Here is a 22,042-nt window from a genome sequence, read left to right as displayed (position 1 = left end):
GTGAGTTCAATCAATGTTTATATATTTTTTGCAAGTTATCTCTAGATATAGTTATTCTTCTGTATAGAGTTTCCATGGCTGCACAAAGAACTGATTGTTATTAAAATTAGTGGTGAAGGGTGGTGAGATTTCTAAATATCAAAATTAATAAACAATATTCATTTTTGAAAAATTCTATCTCACATTAATTAATTACTCCTCCATAACATCAGGTGGCTCCTTCACTCTCCCCACCCTAGGAGCTGCCCAAGCTCTATTTGCATCTTCCAAAACCTGAAGTGAAAAATATAAGCAAATCATGCAGTAAGAGTCACATGACTAGCCTGAGCTTCACCATGACCATCTGACTCTGAAAGTCAAATCTTGGTAGGCATGAATGAAGATTTATACAGAGGTGGCACAGTAAGGCATGCTGGTCCCAGTTACTCCTGTATGAATAACATCAGCTACCTGCAGTGAATATGTGACACCTAATACTTCCTTGATGTAAATTATTTGGTATATAGAGAAACTATTTGGGCAACCTGTAGTTGACAAGCACTTAGTACCACCTCCAGTACACAGGGTACCTCTATGCACATCAGAGTTTCCTGACCCTCAGAGATGCCTTTGGAAATCTTCCTCCCTTGCCTGCAGACATTACACTGCAGGCCATATGTTCAATTCATTACCTGGAGTCCTAAGCCATGGAGCTTCCATTAATAGGAGTACTTGGTGACAGGTGATTACATAGTCACAACCTCATGTAGCCTTAGGTCTTAGCTAAAGACGTGTATTTCTTTGAAAAGATTGTTTCAAATAAGGTAGTTAAGAGCACAGCCATCATTTAAAGAACTGAAAGAAAAACTGATATCCAGTCATTTCCTGACACACAGATTTCCTGTCATTCCAGCGGCAGGGTTTTTTTTCTACAGGGATTTTTTTATTCACCTCTCCCTTATCTTGGTATCAAGGGGACTCTCTCAGCATGCACAAAGAATTTGCTCCCTTTATTTAAACTAATTTTAGATAGTCCTTCAGCCAATAAAATCTAAGCCTTATCTATCTATCTATACCAGTTAAATCAAGTACGTCCAGGAGCATTTCCTGTGATGCAGTTAACATCATGGCTACCACTACTGCAATGCTTCCCAGAGTGGCCTCGGCCCTCTCCAACCAGCTGTCCTCCACAACATTCCAGTGTGCTCCAGGGAAGGCAGAAGGGATGTTCCAGGTCTCAGGCTGGCAGGCTGTCTCCACACAGCTATGCTACTCAGCACATCTAAGTCAGTATTACCAAGACCGTCCAAGGGGCTGGAGAATGCTGCACTATCAGATTCAGAAGCAAGAAGTATGGAAGCACTCAGCATTTCACTAGCACCGACCTTCTGAAGGAAGCTGCCTTTGATTCCTACTGAAGATACTTGAATGGTGTATGGATTTGGCTGAAGCAACAGACTTCTTTCCTTTAATACATACAAATCCATTTTCAGTGCTGAACCCTCAGTATTTAGTTTTGCTGTACTACAAATGAGCCAAGGACTCACCAAAAACCCATCTGAAACCAAACCAAAAGCCCAACAATTAATATTAATAAACACTTACAAGTCTCTCTCCCGAAAGAACTTCCAGAAGTTTGATGAGCATCCTTCCATCACGAAGGTCAGTGTACAGATCTGTAATCCTGCATGACACACGTGCCAAATGGGAATTAACCCACTTTGTGAAGGTCTTCTTCTGAACTGCCTCACGCTCATCTGTTAGGAAAGCAACGCAGTGTTACTCAAAACAAATCACCAATAACTCATGTACCTAGATGAAAATGTGCTCTTCAAACATGTCTAATTAACTGAAAGGTATGGCGTGTCTTCTTAGCAAAACTGTAGAAGCAATTGGGACTTTACACTGAAAATTCTGAAAATTCTGAGAATTCTTCCTATTTTATGACATTTTCTAAGGTCAGTGAGAATTTCACTAAATTAGCACCTATGGAATAAATCTGAGCTATGGACTGTAGACTGATTGCAACTCCAATAAGCAGCTTTCTCAACGTGTAAAGAGGTCTGCTGTACAGCTACAATGTAAATGCCACTTGGGTCTCATCAAACTGTGCAGTAGTTTGAGAAAAAAGTTATCTTCCATCACTGGAACAACAGGTCAACTTTTCAAATGCATACACAAATCCGCACTGGATCCCCTGAAGTACCAAAAGTCACTTTGGATTAAGACAGATACAAAAGAGAGCAGAGACCAAAGTTTCCCATTCACATTTTTCCCTGAAGTACCAAAAGTCACTCTGGATTAAGACAGATACAAAAGAGAGCAGAGACCAAAGTTTCCCATTCACATTTTTCCCTTCTCATTACATATTCATTTGCAGATTTAACACTTCCAACTGTATTTACACAATGCTAAAATTAACTTTTCCACAACTGCATATTTGAAGTAAATTTGCATTTATTTAAACCCATAAAATATCCAGGTTCTTTCCACCTTCCCTTCCCAGAGCCTTTCACAACTGTTTATATATGAAAACACTGCCATTGAGAGTCCTTAAAAGCACAGATTCACTACAGTCCACATTAATTCAGAAACTCCTAAGAGCTATCTGTCAAGCTGAGAACTCTCGGACAGAAAATATTCTACACTTCTGTGGTTAAATTCTTCTGCCAAGGGCTTCAGATGAAGCTTTTCCTTGTTAGCAAAAAGCTAATTCACTGAGCTGGGAGCTACTACTAGCCAAACCTTAGCTTAAATTTGGACTCCCAAGCCCAAAATTAGACATACAAGCAGATGCTGAGCATCTAAGCCTCAAATGGTTTATTTAAAATTGTTGACTTGTTTAGAAACAAGATGTGGAGATTGGTAAATCCTAATCCAAAATGTAATGTGCCCAATTCTCAAAATTCTGTTGTCTGAAACAGAAAAAACATTAACAATGGTGCAGATCAGCTGACAGTTTCCGACTATCCATGCTGTCTTGCAAACAGTTGGATGTGCTCCCTTTCTGACAGTGCAGCATGGTGGGAGCATGATCGCAGCATGTTCACAAACAGTGGCAGCCTCCACATGCACAGGACCTTGGGGATAGCAGCAAAACCCTGATCTTGGTGACAAGGAATGACAAAGAAACTGAGGCTGAAGAGGATAGAAAGTCGAGAAACAAATAAAAGGAGTAAGAGAAGTCATATAGTAGACCAGTGCTAAGGAGGAGGCATCTGACAGTGGGAGTGGAAAAACAGAGCAGCACTTCAGTGGCTGTTGGTACTCTTACATAAACGCCACCCTAAGATTTCAGTTCCTTCTATGTATTTCTGAATTTATTCTTGCAACCCATGTGAGGAACACACTGAAACTGGCCTATTTTCAACAGCTTTTACCTGTCTCTGAAGTGTGAAATTAAGAAAATGGGGCTTGGAGAGATGAAGAAGGGGAGGTTTGTGATAAAACAGCAGTATGCCTTGCATGCATTCACAGTTTGGTTCTCCTGCTGTATGAAGCAGAGGATTGCTAAGAAAAAGGAAGCGAACAGGAAACCAGCAATAACCGTGGCTTGCTTTTCAGTGTCAACCACAGTTTCTCAAAAGCACCAGCACAGGCTCCCCTAGCTGCCCAAGCCTCAGCCCACTGCTCTGACCATGACCCTGACAATGCTGCATGATGAAAAAAAACCCCATGCATCTGATTAGTGGCAAGAAATGTCTATCCAAGTAATGGTTTAAACACAGTGTCTACTAACAAACATGTATTTCATGAACAGTAGCAAGCTCCTGGGAATGCTGTATCCATGTAGCTGCTTGTCTAGTAATGCCTGCTTTTAGTTGAAGTACTTGGACCAGTTTTCTTTAACAACTTTATCACTGATCTGGGTGAGGGGATTGAGGGCACCCTCAAAACATTTGCTGATAGAACCAAGTCAGATGTAAATGTTGACCTCCTCGAAGGCTCTACAGAGGGATCTGGACAGGCTGGATCAATGAGCAAAGGCTGGTAAGATGAGGTTCAACAAAGCCAAGTGCTGGCTGACACTTGGGCCACAATGATCAGACAAATACTCCAGGCTTGGGAAAGAGTGGCTGGAAAGTTGCCCAGCAGAAAAAAACACCTGAAGACATTGATCAACAGCCAGATGAAGACGAGCTAGTGGGATGCTCATGTGGACAAGAAAGTTACCAGCATCCTGACTAGTATCAGGAGTAGCGTGGCCAGCAGGACTAGGACAGTGGTCATAGCCATGTTGAACCACTAGTGGTACATGCCTTGAATGTTATGCTCAGTTTTGAGCCCCTCACTTGAAGAAGGATATTAAGGTACTGCAGCAGGTCCAGGAAAGGCAAGGAAGCTAGTTAAGAGTCTGGTCTGAAGTTCATCAAGTCTTATGAGGAGTAGCTGAAGGAACTGAGTTCTTCATCCTGGAGAAAAAGGCTGAAGAGAGACCACCTTACTTCAACTGAAAGGAGGTTGGAGTGAAGTGGGGGTCAGTCTCTTCTTCCAAGGAGCAAGCAACAGGGCAAGAGGAAACAGCCTCAAGTTGCACCACAGAAAATTTAGGTTGGACATCAAGAAGAAATTCTTCCCCAAAGGAAGCTAGAGACCCTCTGTGCTTTTTGCTGGCTGGGTGTTATTGTTTTCTTCAGTCTACTTTAAGTTACAGTTGCTGCCTCTCCCCTTCTGCCTTCCCGTTTCTCCTTTCTCACTCTCTGTGGTCCTCTGTTTCCTGTTTACAAGAGGTTGAAGGGCTTGGTTGGTTTTTCTGGCTCCTCACCTCCACATGCATCCCACGCTCACTTTTGTCTTCACTTCTCTCACCTGATCCCCACCCATCCTTTGTGATGCTGGCCTCCTCCCTGCTCAGATAAGAATAAGTGTAAAGATCTCTGTTGGGACCACAGTTACAATGGTTTCAGTGCTGACTACTGTTAGGTCTTGACGTGCCTCAGCAACTTCACTGCTCTAGCCATTAGTGGATTTTCCTTTTCTTTCTGTCTCTTCTCCAATTCATAGCAACAACAGCCAAAAGCAGTGAGATCCTGGGTGTAGCCTCCAGCCCTATGGGAAAAAACTGTGGCAATGCAAAGAGCCAGGCTCCCTTCTGCTCACTGCCAACTTTTGGGGACAACCAGGAACTCATCTCAGCAAAATGCCACCAGGGAAACACAGCAGCCCTTTCAGTTCCTAATGGGCCAGTCACCCAGGAAGGCCATCCTTTATCATGCACTTGGCACAGACGAAGCACAGCTCTCTAATTCCTTGCTGACAATATTAAGGATGGAAACAGTCGGTCAGAGAAAGCTCGACCGTTCTAAGACCTGTGTCACTTAACTCCTGTTGTGCTCCCACAACGTGGGAAAGTAAAAACAAGCCTGTTTTGAAAGTTGACTAACCTCAGTCACACATGTTAAAACCTCTCCAGATTATTTCTAAATGGCATTTCACAATGACTGCAGGTTTTTGCAATGCTTTTACCAACCCTTTCAAACTGATTAACTGAAGTATTATGCTCTGGTGTTTCATGGTAAAACATGCAGAGATTAAAAACAATGAATCTTGGTTCAGAGAAACATGTAACATAGAGAAAAGCAGTACCTACAGCTCCGACAGCTCAGCGAAGCACAGAACACAACTGTGACTTTTCACACACAGTGCTAAGGGCCAGGTGCATCTATGAGTGAGGACATCAAGGACGTAACATCAGCAATGGGCCCTAAAGCCCTATTTATGAACCTCATGTGATTGCTTTGACAAATGTCCTTCATACATTCAAAAACACAGTTTCAGATTCTGAAGATTAAAACTAGAGGATATGGGTGGAGCTCCAAGTGTCCTACAGCTTGTGAAAACATTTGTTTCCCAAGGGTAAAGAGAAATCCACAACATGCAAAACATGTGCAGCAGGAAAACGGAAGCTGCTCTCACAGCAGTATTGATAATAGAGAATCCAACTTATCTTGAAGCAACACTGGGAAGGAAATTTCCTTTATGCGGAAATCCCCATGACAATATTACTAACACATGGTGGCTTGCAAACCCCAGCTCTATGATTGTGATAAATCAAAGACTGACTTTGTTTAGGAGTTCAGTAAATAAACTGGGAGTTTGTACATTGCAATTCACATAACCAGGGCTGGATGGGATCACAAGTAGACATCTAGCCTCTTCCTCACTTGAGAAGAGGAATTTCTTAGTCAACTAACTGAATGAGAAAAATCCTAACAAAAATGTAGTTAAGTTTCTGAAGAGTAAAGCCAGTGGCATCAGTTACTGAACCCTAGTGTGGTGCAACAGGAGTGGGGGTCACATATACTACTCTCCCTCCTGTCACATGCTCAACTCTGATGAGGTGAACTCAGTAGGCTTGTGCCAGAAAAATGGGAGAATTTACCTCAGTAACTGCCCTGGAAAATGCAGACCTGCAGGAGCTGGCTGAGAGAAATGTGGGCCCCTGTGACTCTCTTGCTGCTCCCATATGCCAGAAAGCCTTATCAGCTGTGGTCCTTTCACATGACCGCAGCACTAACTGCTGTTGTGGCAGAGGTTACCTGTGCCTGTTCTAAAAACAGCTTGAAGACGATCTGCTCTTTTCCATACTGGTCAAACCACATTTTCAACAAACTGACCTTGACTCCATTTCAAACTGAATGGCAAATACATTCGGCACAGGATGCTGCCAGCATAGCAGCAGTAAAACAACTTTCAGTGTGCAGCAGCTCCTGCCAGCCCCTGGATACAAAGGCATACAACCAGATAAGCAGTGAAAGGAGCTGAGACGCTGCTGAAGGAAACAGAGAAATTAGAGCACAAAAGGAAAGCTGAAAGGAGCACCAAGCATCCAGACTACTGCTGGACAGCCTCGGGACAAGCACCTGCTGAGCCTGTTCAACAGGCGGCTTGTACTCTGTGTTATCCATGTCTGTGGATTCCTGTAACATCTCAAGTAAGGGAAACTAAAGATGAGTTTTAAAAGCTCTGTCACCTTCAGGTTTACACCTTGCTTGATTTCCATGTTGAAAGTCTTTTTCCCAGCATAAAATTATTTTTTCACTATAGTAACAGACATAGGCAGTGTGCAGCCTACACAGAACACTGCTAAACACACTGACTCAGAGAGCAGCTGAGCATTGCTCCAGGCACACACTACTTCTGCTGATATCCAATATCCCCAGCTACCAGAAATCCCTGGATTACAACCTGGGTTAACCATGCAAAGAGAAAACAGCTTCCTGTCATGGGACAGCATTCCCATGACTATAGGTTTTCAGAGCACAGGACATCACTGTTTTCTCCTAGATTCAAGGGTATGGAGTTAAACAGACAGCAATATTTGTAATTTCACAAATTCCAGTGGTGGTCAGAAGCTTTTGTTGAGAAAGATGACTTAGCAAGTGGCAGATCAGCCGCTGTGACCAGAATGTAGTGATCAAACAAGATTTTATCAGCAAACAGCACAAATGGATGTGCTGCAATGTTCTTAATCACTTGTGATAGTAACAGAAGAGTGATACTGAACATGAAATAATTCCAATACAGGTCTAACCTCTGATGTTTCAGGCAGGCCTAAGCACAGGCTTGTACAAAAGGACTCCAATGTACTCCTGTACATCAGACAGAACTTCAGCTCCTTTGTTCATCATCCTGGTAACACTTTGAGAAAGTAACAATGCTGGTCACTGCTGGTCCTTAAATTTCCTGTTCAAACGAGGGCTGCATGCTCAGAGGAAGGGTGGGGACTACCAGCAGCTGGTGTGCAATTCTTGTGTGCTCCTGATAGCCTAGCAGACCTGTAAGAAGTCAAACTTGCATACATCTTATACAAAGAGCATGATACATATGAGTGTGGTGCTTAGAAACACCAGGCAAATATTAAAAAGAAAGGGTCTCCTTAATTTTTACTTCAATCTCATGACAGATTAACATGGAGGAATGACTGCACCTGATGGTTTTGGTGCAAATAGGTTGTATTTGCTATGGTTATTTCATGGCACAAACTAGTCTGTAGTGTGACTCTCCCATCAGAAATGGCGAGATCATGCCAAAGCTTTTACATGCTCGGACAAGATTTAGAAAATAATTTAAATGCCAGTGAGAAAGATGACAAAGCAGCAAAGTGATTTTGTTCCTGACATGTTTAGCTGGTGATTTTCATTAGGAGCAAAACCCTTGTGCTGCTTTCCCAGCTATGCTGCACACAGACTATTCAGGGGTGTGTTCAGTAATTCAGTTTCTTTAACTAGGAAGGACCGACCAGCTTCTAAATCCCATTAAACATCTACCCTTCTCTAATGAACATTACAGCATGTGACTACTTTCACTGCTGAAAATGCTCTGAAAAGGGAAAACTACAGAATGCAGCACGTGGGAAAAAAACCCCAACAGTTCTGCTGCTTTCTCTCTGATGTCATTAAACCTCACTCGCATAGTAAAATGATGCACAAAACTATGTCCAGTAAGCAGCCAAGCATTAGAGGGTGTGGAAAGGCAGGTCCCCTCATTGTCTCTATTTTTGCACAAGGTTTATGGCATTTCGGTGTTAGCAACCAAAAAATAAACCTCCTGAAAGCCATCTTCAGATTCACATAGGAGAATGATGACATTCATTTGCAAAAAGTTTCTATGTAAAGTCTCCCACACCAAATAAATGAAAGACAGAAGTTACCTAGGTTTACCAGATTAAGCTGGTGAAAGGACTCAGCCTGTTTAACTTTCTAATTTATTCAGAAGATGAAGATGACATATTTAAGCAAATTAAGAGAGAATATGTGCTCAGTTCTCCCTACATTGGTTCAAGCTATGTGAACTGCTTGCTTAACCTCAGAAAAACTGGAATGTGAAGTTGTGTAAGTATCTGCTGCATCGTGTCCAGCTCGCAGCAATGGAAACCACCCTGTCACACAGCCCATCTCATAAACATTAACCATTCTGTTTTTTTTCTGGTACTCGAGGATACCAGCTGATTTCTTGGGGGCAGTCTGTGTATGAAATGCAAAGCAGCCACACAGAAATGCAACTTTTCTAGTGGATGATTAACATGGTTTAACACTTTTAAGTCCTGCTCAGGAAAACACCTACATTCATCATCAGCTTTAGATGCCTTCACCTGCCCTGTGTTCAATATAACCACTCACGCTGTTGAAGCCCATTAGGAAAGAAATGTTCAAGAGGACCAAAGCCTTATTTCCAAAATATAACTGGGAAAAAGACATTACAAAACCATTTTTACAGCAAAAGTACAGTTGAACAAAGGAACAAGTTTGTGGCCTGATAAGCATGCAGTATAGCATTCACTGACACCTCCATTTAAAAACTGCACAAAAAATACCCCAGTGTAGTCAGCATTTAATATAAAAGGACACAAATGCCTTATGGCTGATTTGATGTGAGTGGTTTGCACATGTTGCCATGTTTTCTCTCCGTGTAACAGACAAACCACTTAATGAAAAGGACCATGGAAAAATCATCTGCCTGTCCCAGGACACTGACTGTGACATTCCCACAGAAGAACAATGAAAACTTGAGGTCACTGCACTGTTTCAAGCACACACAATCTTGTGGTGTCTTTACAGTTTCCTTAAAAAAAAACCATCATGAGCATAAAGCATAAGTGGCAGGGAATTCAGTAGAGGGAGAAGATTGCTGTTGTTTTCCACACTTGCCTAAACCACTGTCTGATTAGCAGCATTAGCAAGGGTGAGAGCAAAGCTTGGCAGAGGCAGAAAACAGGCCAGGTACTTCACTATGTAAGGGCCATCTTATTTTGGTCCTACATTCAGAAAACCCAGAAGAATGAGATCATTTCTACAGTGGATTCTCTCTTTTCTATAGGAGGAAAAACAAGGGTAGGAAGGAGGAGCTGTTTTTCAATTTCTGTTTTCCTTCCAGAACTCCTCCCTCTCCTCTGCATCTGTAGTTAGTGCAACACTTCCCACAAGACTACAAGCAATCTGCTACTTTTACAATCCAACTATGTGACCAGACTGGGATCCTCCTTATCTCAGTATTTGGAAATATGAAGTTACAACTGTTATGCAAAGATGAGTCAGAATGGGATGGGCATTTCCAAGACTCAGCATTCACCATGAGGACAGAAAAACAGATGCTGAAACCCATCTTTTAGAGAGCAAAGCCAAGCATGGGGTGGGGTCAGAAGAATTTCTCATGGGATATCAAGAAAGCAGCTGTGAAAATGAGGGTGTTTGCATACTAGATACCCCCCATTGGCTGTGGGAATCTCCATCTGTAGGGGTATTCAAACCTCAGCAGCATAAATCCTTAAGCAGGATTCAGGCAGTGACAGGACTAGGGGGAATGGAGCAAAGCAGAGGTGGGTAGGTTCAGAGAAGACATGAGGAGGAAGTTCTTTACCATGAGAGTGGTGAGAGCCTGGAATGGGTTGCCCAGGGAGGTGGCTGAAGCCCCATCCCTGGAGGAATTTAAGGCCAAGCTGGGTGAGGCTCTGGCCAAACTGATCTAGTGTAGGGTGTCCCTGCCCATGACAGGGAGGTTGGAACTAGATGATCCTTGTGGTCTCTTCCAACCCTGACTGATTCTAAGCAACCTTATCTAACATTCGAGTTGACCATGCTTTAAGCAGGGGTACAGGACCAAATAAACTCTTCTTCCAACCAAAATTATTCAGTGAGTCTATAAATTTTAGCAAGGTTTAAGAAGGCTAGGCCAGAAGACTGAACTGGTGGTACTCCTATGGAATCCCACTGAGGGATTTCAGAGAGCTGTGAGGTCTTCACTTTAGTCTGAGCCACAAATTGAGACATTACATGAAGAGAAAAGTCATGTAGTATGTTTCAGCCATGCTTTTTTGAAAATTCATTGCAATAAGAAAGAGAGAGAGCTTACAGAAATACCAAACCTTTGCTGGTCTCATGTTTAAATCTCATTTCACTTGAATGACAGAAAAGTATAAATAGAAAATAAAGAACTACATCATTAATGCATTTAATCCTTTCAAAATATTAAATCTCAGTGCTAAAAGATGCTATCATTATAAGTAATTGCTGTTAAACTATAATTTTCATTATCACAGAAATAACACTGTGTTTATTCGGGATTAATAAGAGTTGATTTTACAGCCCTGCTGAATAAGGTGTTTAGTTCATCCTGTTCCCATGGTCACACACACATTTACTATTGTTAATAACATGCTGTACTGCAGAGTCAGATGCACTGCACTGTGCTGACAAGTTGCTGAATGAAAGCCAGAACACCACAGGTAAGCCAGGCCATGGCTCAGCAAGCCTGAGATCTAGCTAAATCCCCAAAGTGAAAGTTCAGTGAGTAACAGCAAGAAAAATACTGCAGATAACAATAAAGGTCACCTATATACCTGAAGGCACCATGGTGTTTATAACATGCAGTTCTTTCTACGACAAGAGTTTTTTAAAGTAATGAATTTTAATGAGATTTGAAACAAACTGCTAATAAGAAGCATTAAAGGAAAAAGCCCTAATCTTCTCTGGCTCTAATCTGCAAACCCATCATGCAGAGCTCCAGCTGAAGTCTTGGAGTTGTTGTCTTTTGAGACTTGCAGCATCGATGCCTCCACCTGCTAACTTGCTAAAGAACAGCCCCAGGAAACTGAACTGCAACATTGTCCCATGCTTGCACACATACCAGTCATCACTCTGTACACTAAAGTCCTTTTTCTAACAAATACATGTGGTGAGTTAAAAAATAATAATAGCAAATCTTCCATGCCACACGTGCTGTCCTGGGACATCTGAGGTACAACAAGTTGCACATACTGTCTAATTCCTCATGTCAAAATTTTTCTGCTGGTCTGTTTGATTCCAATCCAAAAGTCATGCATTTACTGGTCTGCTCCTGGGGGACAACATGGCACATTTAAGCAAAGTATTTTCAGCCTCTGGAGTTATGCAAGAGTGGAGGGGAAAAATATATCTTTCCCATACAATACTTCCTGCCCATGTAGTAACTTTCAAAGCAGTACTATAAAAAAAATGTTTTTGTTTGAAATTCAGAAAGTCTGAGATTTAAAAGGTGACACAAATTTGAAGGAATTAGCTGGGTAAAATTATACTTTGAACACCTTCAAGTGTGTATTTTCATCCAAAAACATCACTTGTTTTTCTAGTCTTAAAAGCAGATTTGTGAGTGGTACTGATTGTGAAATGCATTGACTATGCAAACTGGAAAGCTCTACCTGGGTACAAAGGTGCAGTTTCTGTTGAAGCCATCCATGAGAGCACAGAATAATTCACCTTAATTTCTTTCTTTCATTTTCAGCACACTGAGAAAACTAAGTTTCAAACATAATCAGATCAGCATAATCAATATGAGAAGCACCAGAACACTCCTGATCAAAGTTATTTCACTGATGCTCCTGACTCATACTGCACGTGGACTCTGTATTCTGGGCTTTCTTCTCCCTCATAATGTGATGGTGGTGTTGGGTGTTTTTATTTAAAAAGACCCAAACTATTAAATATGGCAATTAATAAAGGAAACACAGAGCACAATAACTTCTGAAAGCTAAGCAACTGATTAATGATCCAGAGTGTCTGTTGATGTGACATTAATGCCATTAAAAAACAGTAAGTTAAGCACAGAACTATTGGTTAAGCACAGAACTACTGCATGTTTACCTTACACGTGAATGAACAGGCTCTTTGAGCTAAGACTATTTGTGTGCTTATACCCATCTTAGACATCTTTGTGGCCAAGTCACACAGGTACATGTATGCACTGGCACGAAAATGTGTTGAGGACATCTTACACACACTACATGTGCTTTATCTGCATGTTCTTGAAGCTCAAGCCATGGTAACACACTGATTTTCAGGTCTCCAAACTTACAGGCATGTATCACATAAGATGTTTAGGCATAACAAATACCTCCACAAACACACTTCTGAATATGAAGTCCACAGTGACCTGCAGCTGGTGCCAGAGAAATGCTTTTAAACTTGGCAACAGGAACTAAACCCAAAGGAAGAGATGGTTTATACAGCACAGAAAATAAAAGGTGTTCTGGTATCAGGTAGTTCACAAACATACACTATTCACTCTGCTAACAACTGGTTGAGATTAGCCATGCCCAAGGGAGACTGGAGAGGTGAAGGACACCCACACACACAGCCTGCTGAAATAGGTACTGTGGAGATCACACCAGCCAGTCCAGTCATCTTAGTTATTCAGGAAAGATAGGGGAAAGTCCCCTCTCAGATGGTCTTTTCCTCGGTATTGCTATAGCCAGTGATGGATCCAGCCCACAGAGCACAGTTCTGGAGCCAGTGCAGGGCTACACTCCATCCCTATGGAGGATGCTACTGTCTGGACATGCTGCACAGTTAAAGATATTACATATTTGGTATCCTTAAGTGTTGTCTGCTCCCCAGGACAACTTGCAACCACTCTTATTTAGCAGGGACTGATTGGCCCAAGGCACAGAGGATACATAAGCAGCTTTCAAGTGGCACAGATCATCATAAGGATCAACATGCTGGAAAATATCAGTGTAACCCCCTGTTAGGAGTAAATGTTCTAGTGAAAAAGGATTTGTATGGTGGGGATTTTATATATCATACCCTGTCAGGCATCATTATTAACATATTTATTTGGAGAAAGAGAAAGAAGCTTTTAGTAACATGAATAACAGCAGATGTGTTAAAAAAACGTGCCGTAACTTCATGTCTCACTCTGTGAGGTTCTTCCTTAAGAACCTGGGCATCAGCTATGAACAGACATGTCCAAATGCAACCAGCACGATCACCTGCTGTTAGAGGCTGACAGATTATCAGTGTGCCTGGAGAAGTGACAGTAGTCAGGTGTCACCTAGGAAACAATCAGGAAATTGTCTACAGGCATTGTCAATTGTCTAAAATTTCTTCCTTGAGTTAAAAGTGAAACACACCTTCCTGTGAGTGAACGAAGCCTGTGAAGAGAGAGAGGGAATAGGGTACAATTCACCTCTAGAAAAGCGAACACAGTTCCCACAGTCACAGCTAGAATAGTTACCAATATCCCTTTTTCTTCTCCTTTGGGCTTGAGATTAGTCCCAATCCAATTAGATTTCACCCACTTAAAAAACATCACATAACCGAGATTTTTGTCAGCCCCGGTGTGCAGAGGCACAATGCAGCCACTTTTGACACTAAAGGTGCAAGTGTGCACACTGATTTGCACTGAGGGTGAAGACACTGCCATCCTAAGGAACCACATCAATTTAAACTTTAAACATGAGACAACAACTACTTAAAGGTAAGTCTAACCCAAATTATTGAGCTCCTCATGCATGAGGAGAACAGAAAGGTCAGAATTTCAGAATGGAGCCAATATCTGATGTTTCTAGACATCTCCCCTGTTTATTCAGAGCTTTACTTAATAGGCACTCCACATTTACTCATGTTCAATTGCAAACAAAGTACAGTCACATCTGCAATTTCAGATCAGTCTCTTTCTGCAGATTACAGACAGACTGGAAAGAGCTGAAAAGAGAAACATATCCTGAAAAAATGGCTGCCACACTAACAGAGTCAGCCCAGTTTCCCTGGAAGTAACTGTGGAAAGATACTACACTTCTTCTGGCTCCAGAATAAAAAATCTTAATCAGATTGTACTTCCAAAACCTGGAAACATTACCTGGACAAAATAAGCACCAAAAACTAGACTTTTGAGTGTTTGTTTTTTTCAGGAAAGGGAAGGCTGAACCAAACCTATGGTATCCATGTGAAGAAGCTGAAACCAAAGAGGAGCTCTTATTTGAGAAGAATGAAGGAGCAAGGCTTAGATCCAAGATACAAAATCCCACAAGCAAGCCCCTTGGTTGAGATTATCTGAGAAATGGAATCTGGATATTGGCTAGTTTTCTGAAGAGTTTGCGAAGCCATTAAGTTAATGTTTGGTATCTTTATAGAGGTATTTTTCAGGAAAAAACCTGGGCAGCTAGCATTTATTTTGTTCAAATGAACTCTTAAATCTCTCTGTAACCTTTGTAGGCATCAGACCGCCCATTGCCTGTGCTTAAAGTGCTATGGTAACACAGATAATTTTTGTACCTTGTTACCATGTTTTCTTCACTCTCTCTTTGGTGTGTAGCTTTCTGAGTATTCTACCTGAAAACCCACTTCTGATAGAACTAAAACAGACAATAAAACTTAGAAAAACTAACTCCAAGCCCAAAACAATCCTCAGAAACCTGGCCATTTTGGCAACATCCAAGGTGGTGATGTTTGCAATCTCTGCAAGTGCAAGCAAATACAATTCCTGTGCAATGTGGGATGGTGCTCTTCCCATTTGCTAAGATAGGAAGTATTCAAAAGCTGCAAATGAGAGATCATATGTATTACCTCCTGCACCCTCCAATAACCTTAGTACATACTTAGGGAATACAATTCAGGGTGGTGCATTCTGCCAATTACCTGTCCAACAAAGGACTGACCCTGTGTAGTATTTGTCATGCCCATGTAAATGGGCCTATGCTTTCAAGAGTTCCAGCTCATTAACATCCCAAACTTGACTAAACATGGAATTATCAGCATTTCCAGTTATCTCAAGTAAAAGGCTACTTGGTAATGCCAAATGTTGCACAAGACCTTTGAAAAGCCACAAACGTGGCCCCTAGACTACACCACAGTGACCGCCTGCATGTCTGCTAAACTGTACTGTTCCCCTCCAAAACTGAAGGGCCTTTTTCTTTAAGCTCCTTTCCAAGTGAAACAGTGGAGCATTCAGCAGGGCTACAAGACCGGTTAATATTAGTTTGGCTACAGTAGTTCTCTTTCAACAAAGGAGCCTCTCAGCCTGGGATACCCTCGTTCCAGCAGCAAGTGTACAAGATCTTTTGTGTTAATGTGGGCTCTCCCGGCCATCACGACCTTAGGCTCTACATCAAAAGTCACAAGCATGAGTGGTTACCATCTCTCTTGTCTTTTCTCCTCTGAAAGAAATGCACAGATTCAGCAATATGCATTTTTTGGGAGCAGCAAGCAATTTTAGGCTTACATACGCACCTTAATTACATGCAGGCTACCACAGAGGACAGCAGAGCCAGAATTACTTTGGGTTTTAACTATGCTCAGTGTGTGAATGACATTGATTAAAGCTGAGTTTGGGGCCTTTACAAAGCATCCTTACTCCTGTCAGGTGGGGAGCACACATGTTAGCCTCTGTTTCTGCATACCAGGCATCACCTCAGTCTTGTTCTACTGAATTTCAGAAATGCTGGGATGTAGAGTAATGCACAAGCTTCTTAGTCTCTCCACAAAAGACCCTTCACTTTGAAAGGACTCCTTTCGAATTGGGAGGGGAGATGTTTATCTAACACTTACTAAACAATTTCCATCTTTGGAGTCATTAGGTCGCTTGGAACAAGAGCATTACCTGCAAGCCCCTGATAGAAATTTCCACATGAAATTCCGGATTTGATTTCTTGTGGGAGGACCAAAACAAATTCTAAACCACTTTTACTCTACCTTCTTTTCTACAGCTCTTAAAGCTAATGAAGACTAATTCTCAATATCTTTCTTAACAGTTTTCCCAAATCTGTCTATTCAATGAAGATAATTCATTTCCATACAAGGGAAAAGTATGTCATTGGCATACCGTGCTACTTAACTGCTGATACTTAATACTTCTCAATTCAACTTAAACAGGAACAAAATTCCTTCATCACTGTTAATAATGAAACTCTTTCTTACACGAAATTCAGCCTCCCAGCAGAAGGGGTGCACTTATCAAACTCCACATCATCTGCTGAGGTATCACAGAGGTTTAGTACAGGGAATGAGAAAAGACCATGCTATGAATTAGACTGCAAGACTGCAACTTGATTTTCTTCACTATTTATAATTAGCTTAGGTAGGATTTCATTGTTAACAGTCAAACAGAAAACAGAAAGACAAAACAAACAAAGAAGAAAAAGGAGGAAATCATAAAAGTGATCTAAGAATCATCCTGGACTGAAAGCCTACCATTGTTCTGGCTTTTTATCACCACTTTCATCTCTGTCCACAGCCTAGTTTTATCGCCTCACTTTCCACAGCTAAGGGCAATTGGATAGGAAAAATATTTGGAATAGAAGCCTGTACTCCGACAGACTTACAACATGCCTACAAAACATTAGGATGGTCAGGGGCACAGGCCTTATTTGAGACATCCAACGCAGAAACACAAAAGGATTCCTCCCTGTGCTAGCATAGGCAGCTGCATTTCCAGTTCTGCAGCGCTCACAGACATTCGCGTCAGTTAAGAACATCACGCACATCACTTTACTGTTCTGGCAACAAACCACCCCCTGGGTATTCAAAACACTTTACTGTCCCTTGTGAAAATACCTGCTTGCAAACTTTGCTTGCTTCACAATTACAAAACCGCCAAAAGTGCCCCCGAATTGCCCTTTTTTTGAAAAGAAAACTAAGTTCCAGAGGACAGAGATTTATCTATGCTTTAAAATTTAGTTTCTTATGCATGCAGATAAAAAACAAATACTACAAACATAATCTAACTAGAAACTGCAGAGAACAGACTACAAAATACCCAGAGGCAACAGCCCAGATTTCCAATTTACAGTTATTTCACTGAGGACACAAATCCAATTTAAACATTTATTTATCGACACTGACCATTCAGCAAAAACACCTTAACCTTTGCTCTTTTAACTTGCCTTCTGAATCTTCCTAAGTACCAAAACTTACAACCAGGAAAGGGGGGTCTCTGGAAACTTTGAAGACAAAGATTTCAGAGTTTTTTCAGAAATCTGGGACAAAATACTGTCTTTAGTAGCCACAGAATTAACAAAATCTCGTTAATTTCTCTAACAATGACAACCTTCTTAGACCTCATTTAACCCTAAACCATGGTAACAGTTTATAAGCAATAAAGATACTGTCCTGAAACAGGGAAAATAGAAAATAACATTTGACTTTATTTCTCACTTTTCATTCTAAAAGAAAGTCTTCTGCCAAAACTTGCTGTCAAAATCTCTTAGTTTTGTGAGAGTTTTTTTTTTCTATATCAGGACTGAGAGAGAATAAGAGTGAAAGGTTTTAATGTTGTTGGGTTTTTTTTCTAGGTTCCTCATTGTTTTCATAGAAAAAATATTCCAGAATCTTCTGTAAAACCTTCTACTGTGGGTTGTCTATGGGCAAGAATTTAAGAAGTGTGGAGGCAAAGTTAGATAGTTCATGTGTAATAAAATTAATAGACAACACATGTGGTCACTGAAACATGGCTTTCACTTCTGATTGTGCTCACCTCATCAGTCTCTGTCCTAAGGAAGGGCAGATTACTTGTGCCCTGCTGCAACATTCAGGACTATGAATAAATCACAGCGGCTAACTGAAGGGTTTTTACTTCTGGAAAGGGCAAAAACAAGGTGGCTCTGAGTAGTCTTTTCTCACTGTGATGCTCTGCGTTTAAAAGGGAACGTGTGAAGAGTCAAAATTTAACTAACTAGTTTTATGACTAGACAAATGCAAGTCATAGCAAGTGATTTGCTACAAACATCTGTTTTAATGAAGAACCTGAATATGTTATTTACAATGCTCATCCAGTCATCTCCTACAAGTTAAATCCTTTAATTATATACTAAATTAGTTGGCAAAAATTGCTTTTATAACCTGCACATTTGAAATATTTCCAGACAAAGAGGACTTTTCACCAATATTCAGCTACATCTTTGTTTCAAATTGCTAAAATGCCCTAAACCAGAGTATAGGAATCAAGTATATTTGCCACAGTTTTTAAATTGAACAGAATCAAGGGCCACCTGTCACAGAAATGCAAAGAAATTCAAAACACTGCATTTGAGATCACTTTAAAACTCTTTGCAATTCTCACAGGTCTCCCAAACATGTAGTTTGTGCTCATGTGTTCACCAAAACCAAAAGACCGAAGCATGCTGTAACACATGCAGGCTTTGGGAGGGTAAGCAAAATCCACTACAGGAATATGAATACATTTACAATTTCAGTAGGTTTTGAAATGGGGGAGAAATTAAAAAAAAAAATCCAAGTAAACCAGAGACATTTAATCTGGAATGAGATTCGGCCTTCTCAAATTTCACCTTTAACAGAAATTACCATGACAAGAAATGCTAGTGACCAATTTGGTAGACAAAGTAGGATGCCCTTCAATTCTGTAATCATCTGCCTGTAGCTATGCAGGTCACTGCTCGTAAGAGACTGAAACCCTTTAAAAGGTAAATCTTGCTGTGGAAACTGTCTTTTCAAAGGAAGTCCTCATCATTTCTGAAGATCCTGGATGCAGCTGAAGATCTCGCTGCCCTAGTGCAGGACAGCAGCTCATCAACTCCTGCAAACCTGAGGCACTCCCTTTCTATCCTTAGGCATAGACAGGGATTTGAAGACATGATTTTCTCGAGGAAGACCTGTGGGGAACTCTTGCTTTACAACACAAAAAAACAAAGATGAAAATTTTCCTGCTATTCTGCAGCCTAGATGGAAAGCACTATACGCATACACATCCCTATATTGTCAAAGCAGACTGACCACTTAAAACTGTGTATTTCTTTAGGCCAAACCAAACACAGATCAAACTTCCTTGAGTCATTGCAGGTGAAAGTATTATAGGAGAAGGAGCTCCCCTGCCCAAGGGGATACTCATACAATTGCATTTTGTTTTCCACTGCAAGTAATGTTATGTAGTCACAGTCAGTGCTTCATTCCCATAAAACAGTTTAGAAGGGATCTAAAGTCAGGTTAAACACCTCTAATGAGAAAGATCTTTCTTTCTTACAGGCTTACTCCAGTGATCACTGCATCAGCTCTCAAATTTTTCAAGCTATACTATTTCTAGCGTGGCTCAAAAGGAGCAATAAAATAAAGGTGCTTCCACTTGGGCAATCTGCTCACTAAAACACATCAGGCTTTCACTAAATACAAAGTTTCCAAGCTGAATAAACAAAGTAAAGGTGTCCCACCTAGCTGGGCACACCACAGAGCTGCTTCCCAAAGCTGGCTTTTTTCGGGAAATGTTATCAGGAGCACCAATCTAGCTCAACCCCATCCCCAGGATTTTACATTCCTCATTACTGCTGGAAATTTCATGCCTCGGGCACAGCCTCAGACCTTAGACCAAACTTCCCAAACATACTGCAGGAGATAAGTGACCAAGCTAGTAATTTCCAGGACTGTTAATAAATCCCGCCCTGTCCTGTTAACCAGGTGCGAAGCAGCCCACAAGCAGTGATGACAGCTGCTTCTCTGTGGCACGGCCTCTCCTGTCTTGCTGTGGAAGGTGATACAGCTGCAGGGATCTCCTTCCAAATTCCTGGCTTGCATTAATCTCTTCCTGCTAACTCGTACAGCTGTGCCAAACCAATCCACGGGATCCAGTCCTGTTCAAGTAGCACAGGTGAGAGCCTTAGTGTATAACATCTGCTTTGCTCTTCATTTAATTCATTGACTAAGGAGGACAAATCTTCTGTGCTAACATACCCTTCACAAGGCGTTTTCTGCAAACCAGTTTTGGAGTTCTGTCTTGCAGAAACCTACTCCAGCCCTGCAACACGATCCCCTTCCTACCGAAGAAGTGGCCATGAAAACTAAAACTCCACACCTAGATTCACGATGATAGCAACCACTGATACCGTTTCACATTTATCATTCCAGAACCAGGAGAACTAACCATAATAAGAACTTACTGAAACATAATAAAGGAAACAGAACTTGCTAAAGCATTTTTCTCCCCACACCTGCACTGACATCCTAACAAGGCCTAAGTATGCTGAAGCTTTTAGATTATTATGCACAAGGCTTCAGAGTTCCTTTTGACACAAAGGCAGCCTTGATTTGCTGGTAGCAGTCTCTCTGCTACATCCTGCTTCATCCGGCCCATCAAGGGAAACAGGAGCTCCAAGGTGATCCTTCCCAGGTGCAGAAGAAGCCAGTCTGGTCCCTTCGGTGTAATCCCACAACTCGCACCAGCTTCACACCCCGGTGAGACAAGGGCTGGAAAATCTGCTTTAAATGCCAAGTTGAATAACAGAGTTTCCTTGCAATGATCACTTCAAGGCATTTAGAAGAGGTGGAATGTAGGAGTGCCTTGGTAACCACTTGTGATCTGAACTGGCTTTGTCCCTAGCATTTTGGGGCAGAATTAGGTTGGCTCCTCTCTTCTGTGAAGTTGGCAGTGTCTAACATGGTCTACCTCAGGAAAGAGAAAATCAGAGTTGTGTTCTACACGCTGGTGATTCACACCCCTGCTATGCACAGGGCCTGAGCACTTGCTCTGTGTTAGCAAAACAATATGCTCCTAAGCCCTTTTTTAAGGAACCTTCAATAGATCTGAACAGTGTCTCTATAATACTAGACTGTATCTAGTGCAAAGCTGTAGACTCACACAAAAACTCTTGGAACTGTGAAAAGTGAGGGGCAAATTCAGTGTGCAAAGAACATGTTGCCCTAATTTTAGTAACAACAAGTAATTAAGGAAAGAGAACTCAACAGTACATTGATGAGCAGAAGCCACAGTAACTCTGTATAAGGCCAGTACTGGTGCTGCAGTAGAAAGCAGAACTACTGCAGCCAAGAAGGGTGAAACAGTTATAAAGGCAGAAAACACGAAAGATAAAAAGGCAGGAGAACTTCAAAAGGTACGTTTTACCAGTAAGCAAAGGAGGTCTGAAACATATCTGTTCTTGTTTGTATAGCTTCAGAAGTAAAAATGATGGTAAATCCATAACTGAAAAATATTACATGCATTCACCCCATCCTTGATGGGTCCAAATCTGGAGCAACGCCTAGTGCCAAAGCCTTCTAGGAAGAAGACAGGAGTCTCCTCAACATTTTACAAGTACAAATTAATAGATTTTTAGACATTTTTCAAACAAAATGCCATTAAAGCAAGGGAAGACACCTTCTCTGTCAGCACAGTTCAACCACTCCCCCTTTACAACAGACAGTTGTGTTGGTTTGAGGCTAATTAGAATATTTTCATGTTATGCAGCATTTCATGGAGTATCTAATGCCTAAATTAAAACATTTCCTGTACCTAAGTTCCACCCGGAACAAGATCTTTTGCAGTACTATTTTTCAAGTCTGTATTCCTTCTCTGCAAAGAGTAAACAGCT

At 41.3% G+C, this 22,042-nt stretch overlaps 1 protein-coding gene across 4 annotated transcripts in view; it reads right to left on the bottom strand.

The window, feature by feature from the left end:
* Positions 1-22,042, bottom strand: part of SPTBN1 (spectrin beta, non-erythrocytic 1) — a 137,569-nt gene that overhangs the window by 55,818 nt on the left and 59,709 nt on the right. For all 4 annotated transcript variants that reach the window (XM_064145977.1, XM_064145978.1, XM_064145979.1 and 1 more), the window contains one exon: positions 1,585-1,736. In XM_064145977.1, the coding sequence (XP_064002047.1) occupies positions 1,585-1,736 (152 nt within the window). The remainder of the gene's footprint in view (positions 1-1,584; positions 1,737-22,042) is intronic.

The sequence above is a fragment of the Pogoniulus pusillus genome, chromosome 7, assembly GCF_015220805.1.
Source record: "Pogoniulus pusillus isolate bPogPus1 chromosome 7, bPogPus1.pri, whole genome shotgun sequence".
NCBI lineage: Eukaryota > Metazoa > Chordata > Aves > Piciformes > Lybiidae > Pogoniulus > Pogoniulus pusillus.
Note: the sequence above shows the minus strand (reverse complement) of the source record. Positions and strands in the feature narration are given on the sequence as shown.